A 15,126-nucleotide genomic window follows, 5' to 3' on the forward strand; every position below is an offset into this window, starting at 1 on the left:
TTTTGAAAAGGCTTTTGAAAAGGATCTGCAAAAAAAAAAAATGCTAAAAAAAAAAACCCTTACTGTGAACAAGACCTAATTCAGATGTCTGTTTGGGTATGTGCACATGACGCCCCAAATCCCGCTTAAGGGTATGTGCACACGTCAGGATTTTTAGCGTTTTTTTTTTTGCGGAATTTCGCCATAAAAATGCTATAAATCCGGTAAAAAAAACGCTAACATTATGCATCCTATCATTTAGAATGCATTCCGCATTTTTTGTGCAGATGTTAGCGTTTTTTTCCGCAAAAAAAACGCACACCGCAAAAAATCCGGACATGCTCTATCTTTTCCTGATTTTCTGCGGATTTCCTATCAAAAAGGACATTCCGGGAAAAAAAAAAAAAAAACGCAAAAAATCCACGCAAAAAACACGCCAAAAAATGTGCAAATTCCGCAAGAAATCCGCGCGAAAAAAGCACGCGGATTTCTGGCAGAATTCTCAGGATTTTGCCAGGAAAAAATCCTGACGTGTGCACATACCCTGAAAATGTTCTCTGAAAATGCTCAAAAAAAAAATGAACATTTGCATCCCTGGGTGCGCTGTTCACATGTTCAGGCTTTTGAGCATTTTAATTGCTTCATGTTTCAAAACACACCAAGATTAAAAGAAGTGACCGCTCCGTTCAGGCATTTTCTGCTCCAAAGACGCTTTACAAGTCATTGGGAAAGATCAAACGATGCCAGGACTTATTTTTGAGCATTTTCATAGCATTTTTTTCATCGGAATCCGTTATGGTTCCTTCCTTGGTGAATGGGAAAAAAAGCAACCAGGAAAAGCCAGTAAAAACGATGACCCAAAAATGATGGAGAAACGATCCCCCCAAAAAAGTGCCAGAGGTCATGGAAGAAAGGACCAAAAAGACTGAAAAAATATGTAAAATGCCAGTGTCCTTAAGTGCCGTCCTCTTGGAAACCCGTAAAGCCGTCTCGTGTACTTACCTTCCACATACATATTCTGCCCACGATGACCTACACAAAGATCTTCTCTTGTGGAGAACAAGTCTGATGCAAGTTTCATTCAAACGTCTGATTTTTTTTCCATCTACGTGAAAACAGCGCCTGGATTTCCATTGGTGTGTGGAGTCAGCTTTTACAAATTTTTTCGTATGCAGAAAAACAACAAAAAATAATTGCAAAGTTTTTCTACCCATTAGAATATTAAAAACGGATAGTAAACTGCTTGCGAAAAGCATGGACTTGTGAACATCCCCAGAGGCTGGGGCTACCCAGCAATGAGTGTCGCGTGACAGAAATTCTCTGACAAGTAGTGCAACCAAAAATATTTCTGCCACTTGCTGTCGTGCGACTATATTGGATTTGCAACTTGGCTATGAAAAATTCCGAAAAATTGAGATAAAAAAGTTTGAGAATGTTGGATTTTAACTATTTCTATCTCAACCTGTCAGTCACTTCTGACCTTGTTGGTCTACTGATGGTGGAAGAGTTCAGCTGAGTGTAATGAGGCGTCAGGTGGAGCGATGGTCCTATGATGAGGAGGGTATAAAGCTAAGCTCCCTTCACACTCTCATTGTGTGTCTTGTGCTGCAGTCAGGATGGATTTGTGGGTTAGGTGGAGTTGGCTGTTAGTGGGTCTTCTCTGTGGACCAGGCTTCAGCAGTTCTCAGGTCAGACATCGGCGCCAGTCAGATGTTTGGTGGAGGAATTATCAACCTGGACGGGGATCTTCTAGAGGACTTGGACAGCCTGTGTCTGGAATTGGATCTTCTAGAGGACTTGGACAGCCTATGTCTGGAATTGGATCTTCTAGAGGACTTGGACTACCTTCCTCAAGAGTTGGCTCTTCTAGAGGAAATCCTTGGTCTAATTCTGTGTCTGGTTTGGGGGCTCTGAGAGGTGCTCAATCTGTACCTAGATGGGATGGCAGGTATAATGGAAGAGACAATCTCCGGGACCTTGCGCAATCCTCCCCCATCAGTGTGCAGTGTGGTGAGGACAGGATGGTGGTGATGGTGAACAGAGACTTCTATGGGAATGGTAAGCTGGTGAAGCCCTCAGACCTGACCCTGGGCTCCTGCAGGCCAGGACAGCAGACTACTGATAGTACTGTGGTGTTTGACAATGGTCTTCAAGAATGTGGGAACAGTTTAGAGGTGAGTGCTCCAAAAGTCTTCATAGCTTTGGGTTATCATTGTGTTGGAACATGACAAACGTCTTGTTTTCAGGCCTGTTGGGCTATGATAACCTGTTTGTAGAGTTGACTTGTGTAACAATAGTTTACCTTGTTTAACGCAGGGACAAACATGGTATATGTAGAAACCTTATGGCTTACATGTGACTGGTCCAGTGAGGCCTTCAATCCTGTCAAGGATCTGCTATAATTAGTCTTTCCAGCGAGATGGAAGAATGCAAAAGACACCTGATTCCAGCATGCTACTTTTTTGTTTTGTTCCTATAGTAAACAAAAAACCTACTGAACTTTACTTACTTTTTTTTTTTTTTTTTTAATAGATGACCCCAGACTGGCTGATCTACACCTCCAACCTGCGCTACGCTCCCGCTACTTCCAGCAATATCCCAATTATCAGGACAAATGCTGCTGTGGTTCCTGTCCATTGCTTTTACCCAAGGTAAGCTTGTTTGTAACATGGGCCAGAAGGTAGTTTGTCATTAAGGCTGGAACCAGGTGGTGAACTGAAAGCATGGAACCAAAACATACCCACCTGTAGTGGTCAGTGGGCTTACTGGTTAACTTGTGTGACTATTGGCCACTGCACGTAACTGTGTTTTGGCTGCATTTTCTGGTCATTGGTTAAAACTACATAAAATCTACTATGGTTCTGTCACTTTATTGGGTGTAAAGGCTTCCGGGATCACAGGAGCACCCCACACTTCCTGGCACTTGGCACGACTCATGAGCCGCAAGTCATTATCACTGCAAATTTACGGTTGGTCTCTTCATGGTGGGATCAGTTTCTGTAGACACATCTGATGACTAAGGCCTTGGCCCATCCCTTGCTAACACCTTGCCTATACCATTCCAGCACCATGCTTGGTTAACTGAACTTTTTTTTTTTTTTTTTTTTTTTTCTTCCCCCTGCCATTGTCCCCAAAGCTTCTCCATTTTATGAGGACTCTGGTGGCATTGGCAGTTTCTCTCCATCCACCACCAGGCTTTGAATAGCAGTAGATGGTCATATGTGCCTTACGTGTGATTGCTCTCCCCAGAAACTCCTCACTCTTTCAAACATCAAGGCATTGTGGTTGTACTGCAATTTGTGCATGTAAACTGCTTACTACTTGTAGATGCTATCTCGTTATCGAAGATCTGTCTTAATCTCCATACTAGACTCCTTAAGGTACCGTCACACTAAGCGACGCTGCAGCGATACCGACAACTATCCCGAGGTCCCCGGTAACCAGGGTAAACATCGGTTACTAAGCGCAGGGCCACGCTTAGTAACCCGATGTTAACCCTGGTTACCAGCATAAACGTTAAAAAAAAACAACCACTACATACTTGCCTTCAGCTGTCTGTCCTCCGGCGCTCTGCTTTCCTCTGCACTGTCAGCACCGGTCAGCCGGAAAGCACAGCGGTGACGTCACTGCTGTGCTTTCCGGCTGGCCGGCGCTGACACAAAATGCAGGAGGAGTGCAGAGCGCCAGGGACAGACAGCTGAAGGTAAGTATGTAGTGTTTGTTTTTTTTTTTTTTTAATGTTTACGCTGGTAACCAGGGTAAACATCAGGTTACTAAGCGCGGCCCTGTGCTTAGTAACCCGATGTTTACCCTGGTTACCAGTGAAGACATCGCTGGATCGGTGTCACACACGCCAATCCAACGATGTCAGCGGGAAGTCCAGCGACAAAATAGAGTTCTGGACTTTCCTCAATGATCTCCCAGCAGGGGCCTGATCGTTGGTCGCTGTCACACAACGATTTCCTTAACGATATCATTGCTACGTCACAAAAAGCAACGATATCGTTATGTGTGACGGTACCTTTAGTTACAAGTGGCCATTAGCTACTTCAGGTGTTGCTTTTCTAGGTAATTTTTAAAGACTTGCTTTTCTTCTAGGCATGGTAACGTGAGCAGTAATGCAATCAAGCCAACATGGACTCCATTTAGTACCACGGTGACCTCAGAGGAAAGGCTGGCATTCTCCTTGCAGCTCATGACTTGTAAGCATATTTCCAGCACTGGGGTAATGGTGCCAAGTCTCCGTCTATGCTAATTCAGTATCTTCTCTCCAGCGGATTTTAGTGCTCCCAGTTCAATACTAGTCTTCCAGTTGGGCGAGATGTTGTTCATAGAAGCCTCTCTGGAGATTCAGAACCATGTCCCCATGATCCTGTTTGTTGACCGTTGTGTGGCCACCATTACCCCAGATATGAACTCTAGACCCAGTTATGACATAATCTCCAACAATGGGTGAGTTATAAACCTCAATATTGTACAAGGTATCAAAAAACAAACACTGAAGACTGATTTGTTCTGCAGGTGTATGATGGACAGTATGGAAGAAGATTCTTCCTCTGTCTTTGTTTCACCAAGACCTCAAGCCAACAAAATCCGCTTCATGGTTGATGCCTTCAGGTTCACTGACAGTGCTGCTTCTACGGTGAGGACTTTCTTGCAGTAAGCTGGGTTGAAATCAACCTTCCATTTACCAATAAAAGCTACAAAAAGTTCCCATAATCGGTTGCTATATAAAAATAAAGATTATTTTGATTCCCTCTGCAGACACGGGTCTAGATTTGATGAGACCTCTCAATCTAAAAACCCGAATGTGTGAACACAAGCCTGGGTTTGTAGATTAAGGTTTTTTCACAAGACCCCAAGTTTAATAAAAACCTAATTTGAAAGCTGTATTCTGGTAGTGGGAAAGGGGTCATACAACTGATGTATTACTTCTGATGTCTTTCTAGATCTACATCACATGTACCCTGAGAGCTGCCGACATCAACCAGACCCCTGATCCCATGAATAAGGCCTGCTCCTACAACAAGGCATCTAGCAGGTAAGACTGTAAGGTCAGCCTATTGTTTAGGACTATCTCCCTATTAGATGGTGGCTGATCATACAATGGTTGACACTTGGGTGATTCTCAATCTCTTCTAGTTGGTCACCTGTGGAAGGATCTAGTGGGATTTGCCAGTGCTGCACCACCAGGAACTGTGCTACTGCTGCCAGCCAGAGAACACAATGGGGCTCATCCTCCGGAAGGCAAAGGGGATTTGGGAAGAGGGATGTTGGTGAGTTTACCAGATGTTTAAGTTCTTTAGACCCACCATTCTCTAGTTGCAGTTTGTAGACAGGACCTCTGCAAATCTTACTAGCTTGAACTTCATAATCTGTAACTTTGCTTCTTCATTCAGGTTCTCATGTAGAGAAACATGGCACGGCCACCCTGGGTCCCATACTAGTGACTGGATCCAAGTCCAACCAGGTTACCGGAGCAGGAACCCTCCAAGCTTCCAGGATGACAGCAGAACGTGGATGCTGGTGGCCATCGGATCTGTCACTTCAGTAGTTGTTGCTGTTGCTCTTACTGTGGCTGGAAAATGTCTTGTGAGAAGATCTTCTCACAAAGAATCTGTGCAGCAATAAACACAAATCGATTAATCCTTGACTTCAAATTTTTTATTTTTTTCTTCACCACCCCTTCACATTGTAATTGTATAACTACATGGGTGAGGTACTGCTCTGTGCCCCAGCATGTTAGATGAAGATAAGAGTGCTACACCCTTGCAGGCCACATGTAACTGACTAGGGTTGGCCAGGACATGTGTAAGGTGAGACCACAATCAAATCTTTAATCGATGATAACTTAGGAGGGATTAAATATGGAGCGTCCCATCAGGGCAGTGGGGTACCCAGTCCTGCAGTTCACAGGGGAATGTCAGTGGCTGACCCGGTCCATGGCCTTGGAACATCCATGGGAAAGGTCTTTATAGGGATAAAGTTTATGCTTGTGACGCCACCTGTGGTATTCGGTCAGGGTGACCAATGCTGCTTTAAGGGGTCTGCTGGGGTGATGCTAGATGGTATAACTTACCACAGGTGAAGTATATCCCCAGGGCTTCCCAGTGTATAGATGGTGAGAGGCACAGAGAAGAACGAGGACACAGGTTGCAGTCGCTTTACCTTTACTGAAGACTTCAGCATCCACAGTCCAGGGCACCAGATCACAGGGCAGGCAGGGTCTGACCAGTTTGGAGGCAAGTCAAGAGTCCAGGTGGAGAATTAAAAGCTTTTCTTCTAGCGCCATGGCAGGGTGTAGTCCCTTACTACTTAGCTTCTCATAAGATCCTCACAGATGTTCTCTGTCCCCTGGATTGGTTAGGACATACCTGTATGACTGGTGACTTGAGGCAGTTTATAGGGACTCTAGCACACCCCAGCCTCTAAGGTTGTCACCGTGCCTCCTGGGTGTTAGGTCAGACAGGTAACGTAGAGTTCAGCTGTCCTGCCAGTCTCTGATGTAAGTCATAGAGGTCCTTTCAACCTTAGTCTTCCGGCTATCGGTATCTGCACCTCAGGAGTCACGCTGTTCCCTTTCTGATAACCTCTCCTGTGCTTCCCCTCCTGCACACTCGCTGCAAACAATTTGGCCTTCAAAATGTCTTTCTGGGAGCTGCAGCTCTGTGGGCATGCACAGCTCCGTGAACCCTCTCCTCTGTCCTGACAGGAATTCGCTCCTGCCAGGAACAGCTTCCCTCAAGGACTGACTTTTCCTACAGACTACCTGTGTGTGTGTGTGTGTGTGTGTGTGTGTGTGTGTATATATTTAGGCAGTCACCTAGTAAATAGGATCCGAAGCTCCCACTGGTGGCCTGGATTGCGAAGTGTTGCAGATTTGTGGCACCTGGATGCAGTTATCCTTCCTTGCCTCCAAACATAGCAGCACTCTCCCCGGGAGGAAAGCAACACCACTGCAATGACCAGGACCCTGGGGTGCCACACTTACTGTAGAGCAATAGTCCCAAACCTTACTGACCTTGATAGCCACCTCAAGCTCCCAGTAATGGCAACCAAAGCCCCCATTACGGGTATAGTGATAACAAAACCTTTCCCACAGAAACCAACTGGGAGCAGTGTACCAAGATCCAGGGGTTCCTACGATGCACTCATTCAGTATTCTCCCAACAGTCACACCCAGCTTCAAGTGTCTCTTCTGATCGGTAGTATCATCCTGTCTCCAGCTTACCATGGTTAAATTATCTCTAAATTTATGAGCATCCAAATCTGCTCTTCTGTGCAGAGCTGCTCACAACATTCACCATTTTGAGATGTGCCCTTCATACCGGTTTGCTAGACCTGGAGGTAATGCACCAAGCTGGCAGACAGCCATGAGCCACAATTCATGGGACCACAAGCTACATGTGGCTCCCGAGCTACAGGTTGGGGACCTCTGCTATAGTGGGAGAGTACATATCTTGATTTTTTTTTTTTTTTAACAATGAGTTAACCCACCCCCTTTAGACTCTAGTAGAGATGAGCGAATGTCTGGAAAGTCACTGAATCCAAATTTTGCCGCATTGGTACCCTATTCGTGCCCAATTTGACAATCGTTTTCAAACATTTGCTCATTTCTATTCCCATTTACTTCAATGGCATTCAACAAAATATTGCAAAAACAATCAACGCCCCCCCCCCCCCCCCTCCCCGAGCCCGTCTATGATGTATCTCTTCTCAGTCTCGCTTCCTTCCAGCCTTATCACTTTAGGAACACCCCAGAACTTGGTACTGCTCACAAAGAACTTGAGACCCGGAGTGCAGAAAGACCAGTCGCTCTGCCTTCAACTCAGCCCCTCCCACTCTGGGTAGTCCCAAACATTAACTTTCACTATCCCTGCTGTCAAACAACTTTAACACACATCACAATTCTTCACATACTCTAACTTACTAATTCTTCCAAAATTTAGTAGCTTAAAATATTACTGAAAACAATTCTTTATGGGAACATATTAATGGGAGAGCTAAAGCATTTGCTATACAAGTTACATTTGACACGAAGCAGTAAAACTGGTAAAACCATTTCTTAATGGTTTGCACCAAATCAATGAACTTCCAGATTTAAGAAGCAAAAAGAGACAAATATATAAGGGGAATAAAATAAATATGGCTCCTAATGCCATATGTAAGTCTTTGTTGTTCCAGCTATATTACGTAACGGATGGCAATCAGCGCCGTAAACTGGAGCAAGAAAAATCCAAATTTATCACAATTTGCAACTTTTGGTGAATTGTATTCTGTGTAAATATTAAGGGCTTCAATCAAATAATCCGATACCCGCCATGAACCCGAACACTGGCACAAGCGGTGGCTGCCATATACTAACCTTCCTGAGCCAATCAGCCACTTAATCAGTCAAAAAAACCTGGCGGCCAACTTGGGGAGAGTGCAATAAAAATGTAACCTGTCCCAATACTTCCTCCAGCATAGTGCTAATAATAAAAGCTTTATGTAACGAGTGTCCGATGCTTTACACCCTGAAAATGAGAGGGTGCAGCCGTGACGCGGGGCAAAGATGAGCCGAACGTGGCACTGAATGCTTTGTAGAATTTACCGAATTATTGCTTTTGCAGCCGTCTGATTGGACGCTGCTTAGTTTGGAGCACTTCCCACCAGGAGCCGCTTCAAGGAAATGATATCCACATTCTCTTCTCCTGCCAGACGGCTTTCAAGATGTGAAAAAAAAAAAAAAAATCTCAAAAGACTGAAGATCTGAACAGCAAAGAGATTTTTCAATAGTAATTAGCGGTGTGTTTTGAGCACATTTTTTTTTTAAATTTTTTTGGACAGCACCCACTCCAAAAATCTGTGTGTACAAACCCTAAGGCTATGTGCACACATAAAATGGTACCCTGCGGATTTTTCTGCTGCAGATTTTTGATAAATCCGCAGTTGAAAACCGCTGCGGATTTACCGCGGTTTTCACTGTGGTTTTCCACAGGGGCAGTTGTAAAACCGCTGCGGAATCCGCAGAAAGAAGTGACATGCTGCGGAATGTAAACTGCTGCGTTTCCGCACGTTTTTTTCCGCAGCATGTGCACAGCGTTTTTTTGTTTCCCATAGGTTTACATTGAACTGTAAACGCATGGGAAACTGAAATCCGCATCGTGTGCACATAGCCTTAGAATAGAAGCTGCACAGCGATTGCGTCACAATGCTCACACTCATTCATTTCCAATTTAGTTATATGAAAATAAGATTCTTTCCTGTATCAATTTTTCTTTTATGGCTCTGCACATACAACGTTTTACAGCAGATTTTTCTGCAGCCAAAAAAAAGTTTGATAAAAAAAAAACATTATGTAAAATATGTGCGTTTTTGATGCGTCAATCATTTGGAAGGGTCGAAAATCGCTGAAAGAATAGACATGGCAGTAGTGACGAGCGAACGTGCTCAGATATGGCGCTAACCGAGTGACTTCGGCTTAGGCTACTTTCACACTAGCGTCGGCCCGTCGCAGTGCGTCGGGCCGACGTACCAACGCATCCTGTGACAACGCATCTGCCCCATTGTGAGTTGCGAGGAGGAGGGGGCGGAGTTCTGGCCACGCATGCGCGGTCAGAAATGGCGGACACAACGCACCAAAAAACATTACAAGCAACGTATTTTGGTGCCGACGGTCCGCAACAACACGACGCAACTGTCGCACGACGGTTGCGACGTTTGGCAATGCGTCGCAATGCGTCGCTAATACAAGCCTATGGAGAAAAAACGCATCTTGCAAACAACTTTGCAGGATGCGTTTTTTTCTGCAAAACGACGCATTGCGACGTGCGTCGTACGATGCTAGTGTGAAAGTAGCCTAACTCGAAAAATATGTTTGTGTCCCCGCAGCTGTTCAACAGCCACAACACATGCAGGGATTGCCTAAGGCTAGGTTCACATTGCGTTAATGGGTTAACGCTAACGGACTGCATTGCACAGCAAAAATGTCGCAATTAACGCCGTGCAACGGGTCCGTTAGTGCACCCATTGACAGCAATGTGATTTCCGCCTGTAGCGCATCGCTAGCGCATGCCATTTTCGGCACGCGCTAGCGATGTGCCGTTCTTTTGTGACGGACCTCGGACGCTGCTTGCTCGGGGATCTGCGCTAGCGGGGACGGCGAACGCAGCCCCAAAAGAAACATTGCGTTAGCGCAATCCGCTTAACGGATTGCCCTAACGCAATGTGAACCTAGCCTAACAAAGCCATGCAACTAACCGCAACAGAGTCTCCAATGTTTCCAGATGTGTTTGTTTCTGTTTCATCAACAAATAACGCACAATAATTGACAATGAGGTAAAAAAAAAAAGTCTCACGTAAATGTTTTGGACCATTGACAAAAACTATAACATAACCACAACGTATGAGTTAAGCCCAAAAGTTGTTTTCACACACTCAGGTTTTCAGATGCAGTTCTTAAATCCGAAGCCAAGTGTTGACTGAACAACAGGTAAAGTCATTCCTCCATAGGTGTCCGCTGTTTTATTGTATCTACTGGCATTGGCTTCACTAGCTGCATCAAAATACCTGAAAGAGGAACACACCCTATGAGATGAGTGAGCTCCACCTCAATCCCATGTCCTCATCAGGTATGGAGTAGATGGTGGTCAGCTGAGTGTAATGAGGCATCAGGTGGAACAATGGTGATGTGATGAGAAGGGTATAAAGCTCTGCTCCCTCCACCTCCTCCTTGTGTGTCTTGTGCTGCAGTCAAGATGGAGCTATGGGCCAGATGGAGTTGTCTACTAGTGGTTCTCATCTATGGAGTAGGCTTTGGTAGCTCCTTGGTCAGGCAACAGCGCCAATCAGATGCTTGGTGGAAGAACTATCGGCCTGGTCAAGGATCTTCTAGAGGACTAGGGCAGTCTGTACCTGGAGTGGGCTCTTCTAGAAGAAACCCTTGGTCTCCTGCTCAGTCTATACCCAGTTGGGACAGCAGGTATACTGGAAGAGACAATCTCCGAGAGCTGTCTCTGTATTCCCCCATCAGTGTGCAGTGTCGTGAGGACAGGATGGTGGTGATGGTGAACAGAGACTTCTATGGCAATGGTAAACTGGTAAATCCCTCAGACCTGACCCTGGGGTCCTGTAAACCTGGAGCACAAACTACGGATTCCAATGTGATCTTTGAAAATGGTCTTCAAGAATGTGGTAGTGCTTTAGAGGTAAGTGCCTGGTGACACTATGTAAAACTTGATTTATAATACTCCTCCATAGTCAACCAGCTGGTGGTCTACATGTCATGGTACATAGGTATGACCCATGCATCAAGCTCTTCTCTCGCTGGTATACAATGCTACTTGCTGGACCCTTGGTAAACCCAAGGATCTGGGTTTCCCAATATTGCCAGTTGCTCATATTAACTCTTGCTTTAATCAAGGCTTGTTATGGGTCTCGTTGCCACTGTGGTGTAACTCAACACTTAAAGGGAATCAGTCATCAGGTTTTTGCATTTTCTCAGAGCAGCAGGGGAGAAAAACTATGCATGGGTGGGATTTGGGTCTGTGTCCCTAGATCATACTGCTGACAGCTTCCCTTTCATTTCTATTCTATGAATGGGTTTTTTTATTTTAAGATGACTCCAGACTGGCTGATCTACACGAGCCTCCTGCACTACTCTCCTACTTCCAGCAATGTGCCCATCACCAGGTCCAACCCTGCTCTGGTTCCCATCCTTTGTTACTACCCCAGGTGAGTGTCCAGTAGTGTAGTTTAGCGATGCACAGATTGAGTAGATGGTTTGGAGGAGACAATCTGTGCTTCACTAAAAAAAAAATATATATATATTTTTTTTTTTTTGGTACACCCAATCATGGAGTAATGCCTTTTATATATCCCTGTGGTGTAAAACTGAACATGGATCTTATAATTAGTATGAGCTTAGTTGACTTTGGATAGAACATAAGAGATAATTTGGGCAATTCTTGAAACTTAAAGGTTTGTACCTACTTGAATGACCTTCACTTGGCATGGTTGACCAGAAGATGTCTGGTTTAACTATATTCTGCATCTCATTACAAAACTCTTTTTTGTCTTTTCTAGACATGGCAATGTGAGCAGTAATGCCATCAGGCCGACATGGACTCCGTTCAGCACCACAGTGACCTCAGAGGAGAGGCTGGCTTTCTCCTTGCAGCTCATGACTGGTAAGGAGCTTCTGGCACTAGGGTAATGGAGCAGAGTCTGTTGGCTTTATGCTAATGATCCAGCATTTTCTCTTCAGCGGACTTCAGTGCTCCAACTTCAGTAATGGTCTACACTCTTGGTGAGATGTTGTACATAGAAGCCTCTCTGGATATCCAGAACCACGTTCCCATGATCTTGTTTGTTGACCGATGTGTGGCCACCATTACTCCTGATGTCGACTCTAGACCCAGTTATGACATAATCTCCAACAATGGGTAAGTTACTACCACCAATATTGAACAAGACAGCAAGGAGTCCAATATCTACAACTAGTCTCTTATGTAGGTGCATGATGGACAGCATGGAAGAAGATTCCTCTTCAGTCTTTGTTTCTCCAAGACCTCAAGCTGATAAACTCTGTTTCATGGTCGATGCTTTCAGATTCACAGACAGTGACGTTTCTTTGGTAAGGACTCTGGACATTATACGAAGGTGGACTGAGCCTGCACCAATTTGTCTTCCAAACTTTTTTTTTTCTTTTTTTTTACTCGGATTAATGGTTTACAGTCAAGACTTGATGAAGGTTGTGCCACTAATGACTTTAGTAAATCTTCAGCCTAGACTAGGGATCCCTTTGTACAGCAAGAGACTATCAACCTTGCAGTCTATATAGGTTGCTGATGAACTAGCAAAAAAAAAAATTGTCAGGTGACAAGACATCTTGTGCTACACAAGGCAACTGTTGGCTCTGCTGAGATCAATTGCAGCCTATGAGCAACCTATGACAAATCGTTTAGTGTGGAAGCTATATAAACTTCAATTATCTTATAGATCTACATTACCTGTACCCTGAGAGCCGCTGACATCAACCAAACCCCTGATCCCATGAACAAGGCATGTTCCTACAACAAGGCATCTAGCAGGTAAGGCCCACCATAATTTCGTTTAACATCTTAAACTGCATCTCCTTAAAAGTTTGTTCATTGAATAGTGTGACTTCGACCTCAATCTCTTCCAGTTGGTCATCTGTGGAAGGATCTAGTGGGATCTGCCAGTGCTGCACCACCAGGAACTGTGCTACTGCTGCTGGCCAGAGAACACAATGGGGATCATCCTCCGGAAGGCAAAGGGGATTTGGGAAGAGGGATGTTGGTGAGTCAACCAGGTTTCAGTTGCCTTTACTCGCACTGCACTACATTATATACCCTGGGACTATCAGTTTGCATAAAGGCTTCATAATTGTCCAGTTACACAACTTTATTCACTTGCATGTTGGATGGTGCCTTGCATGGGATGCCTGTAAACCTTTCCAAAAATGAGGGAAAATTCTGGGAAGCTTCAGGCTAAACTTGGACAGCTACTCGATAGTGGCCGGCTGTCCTAGTCTTGCGAGCTTGGCATATTGAATGTTTGTATGGTCTGCTGTAAAACAGATACATATAAGATGGTTTATGTACTTCAGAAATGTTCTGAGCCACACAAGTGTACACTGTTCCCACCACTTGGCTATTACATTATGTTCTGTGAGAACAGTATACTGTTCAATGAACCTCTGCAAATGTTACTAGTTCATATTCTAGAATTTCTATTGATTCTACCTCCAGGTTCTCGTGTTGAGAAACATGGCACGGCCACCCTGGGTCCCATACTAGTGACTGGATCCAAGTCCAACCAGGTAACCGGAGCAGGAACCCTCCAAGCTTCCAGGATGACAGCAGAACGTGAACCTCTACAGCTGTGGGTGCTGGTGGCCATTGGATCTGTCACTTCAGTAGTTGTTGCTATTACTCTTACTGTGGCTGGGAAATGTCTTCTGAAAAGATTTTCCCACAAAGAATCTGTGTAGAAATAAAAAAAATGGTTTTTGTAGAATGTGGGTTCTTGGGTCTTCTTATATTAGTTGGGTAGAAGAGTGTCTCTACATGGCGTTGCTTGACTTGGTGGTTGGACAATCGTGAGAACTCAAGTCATTATTGTATGATAACTGGCACATTTAGTGCAGGCTAGTCTTGGTGGTAGACTACTGCTTCTGTAATGGAAGAATGCAGGCATAGGCAGGACTCAAGTCAAAGACAATGAGGTTGATGGTTTAGTGTGGGGCTCTTTCTAAACACAGAAGTCTGGCTGGTACAAATGCAAAAAAAAAAAGTCAATTTACTAGCACCCATATCAGTCTGCAGTTTTGGCTTGCACAGAGCCTGACTAGTTGCCATATCTCAAATGTCACACTTGTTCAGAAACTTTAAGGTATTTATAAAGTCATGCTGAAGACAACTGGAGAAAATCTCTGCAAAAAAAAAAATATCTTCCAAGCAATGGGATGAAAAACCACCTCAAACGTGTGGGTTTTTTTATTTTTTTTTTTCCCTTTTTACATTCTAAATACTAGAAAGACAATGTGTGCGATTTAAGACTCTCTGATTACCTCCTCTGCAATAATCCACTGCAGTGCAGTCTGCTACTGTCTCCTTCAACCCACCCTCTTCAGTTACCACATCAGTCACTAGTACACAGGTGGCAATCTCCCAGCCATCTATGGTGACACTCCTCCACACTTTTGCACTAACTTAGACCCTTCTGGTCTGATATCTGTACCCTTCAGAGGCAAATGTTCTCTTCAGAAACAAGCCTCATCTCTGACACCAGACCAATGGTGACTTTCTGTTTCAGAGATGGGCTGTCCCCATACCCAGGGCCAGACTGGCCATCTGGCAAATGCCAGATGGGCCGATGCCAGGAGTGGGCCACTGCCGCTATCAGCGGCGCCAGGGCCAACTCCTCCCACCAGCGCTGACTCACCCCCACCCCCTCCGCATTCAACTATACCAGCATCTATACTATATGGAGGACTGTACTATACTATATGGAGGACTGAGGTGCACATTATAATATATGGAGGACTATGGGGTGTATTATACTAAACAAGCAAAATGCGGCCTATTCATCAAGTGATTAGATTGTTTGTGGGAACAGAAATCCTTGTTCTCAGCAGCACAT

General features: G+C 44.6%; 1 protein-coding gene across 1 annotated transcript; it reads left to right on the forward strand.

Annotated features, from left to right (window-relative positions):
* Positions 1-1,961: 1,961 nt before the first annotated feature.
* LOC138674724 (uncharacterized) lies at positions 1,962-13,975 on the forward strand. The gene is made up of 16 exons (XM_069762542.1): positions 1,962-2,153; positions 2,512-2,630; positions 4,078-4,181; positions 4,254-4,431; positions 4,501-4,621; positions 4,929-5,020; positions 5,122-5,255; positions 5,379-5,495; positions 10,714-11,168; positions 11,579-11,694; positions 12,046-12,149; positions 12,227-12,404; positions 12,475-12,595; positions 12,961-13,052; positions 13,148-13,281; positions 13,734-13,975. The coding sequence occupies exons 1-16, from the start codon at positions 2,001-2,003 to the stop codon at positions 13,973-13,975; spliced, it is 2,460 nt and encodes an 819-aa protein (XP_069618643.1). The 5' UTR covers positions 1,962-2,000.
* The last annotated feature ends 1,151 nt before the right edge of the window (positions 13,976-15,126 follow it).

Source organism: Ranitomeya imitator, chromosome 4 (genome assembly GCF_032444005.1).
Source record: "Ranitomeya imitator isolate aRanImi1 chromosome 4, aRanImi1.pri, whole genome shotgun sequence".
NCBI classification, from domain to species: Eukaryota; Metazoa; Chordata; class Amphibia; order Anura; family Dendrobatidae; genus Ranitomeya; species Ranitomeya imitator.

Coding starts and splice junctions, on each gene's coding strand:
- LOC138674724 (XM_069762542.1), top strand. CDS start 2,001: ATGGTGGTGATGGTGAACAGAGACTTCTATGGGAATGGTAAGCTGGTG. Junction 5,256..5,378: donor ATTTGGGAAGAGGGATGTTG/GTGAGTTTACCA, acceptor TTCTTCATTCAG/GTTCTCATGTAGAGAAACAT. Junction 5,496..10,713: donor TTCCAGGATGACAGCAGAAC/GTGGATGCTGGT, acceptor CTTGTGCTGCAG/TCAAGATGGAGCTATGGGCC.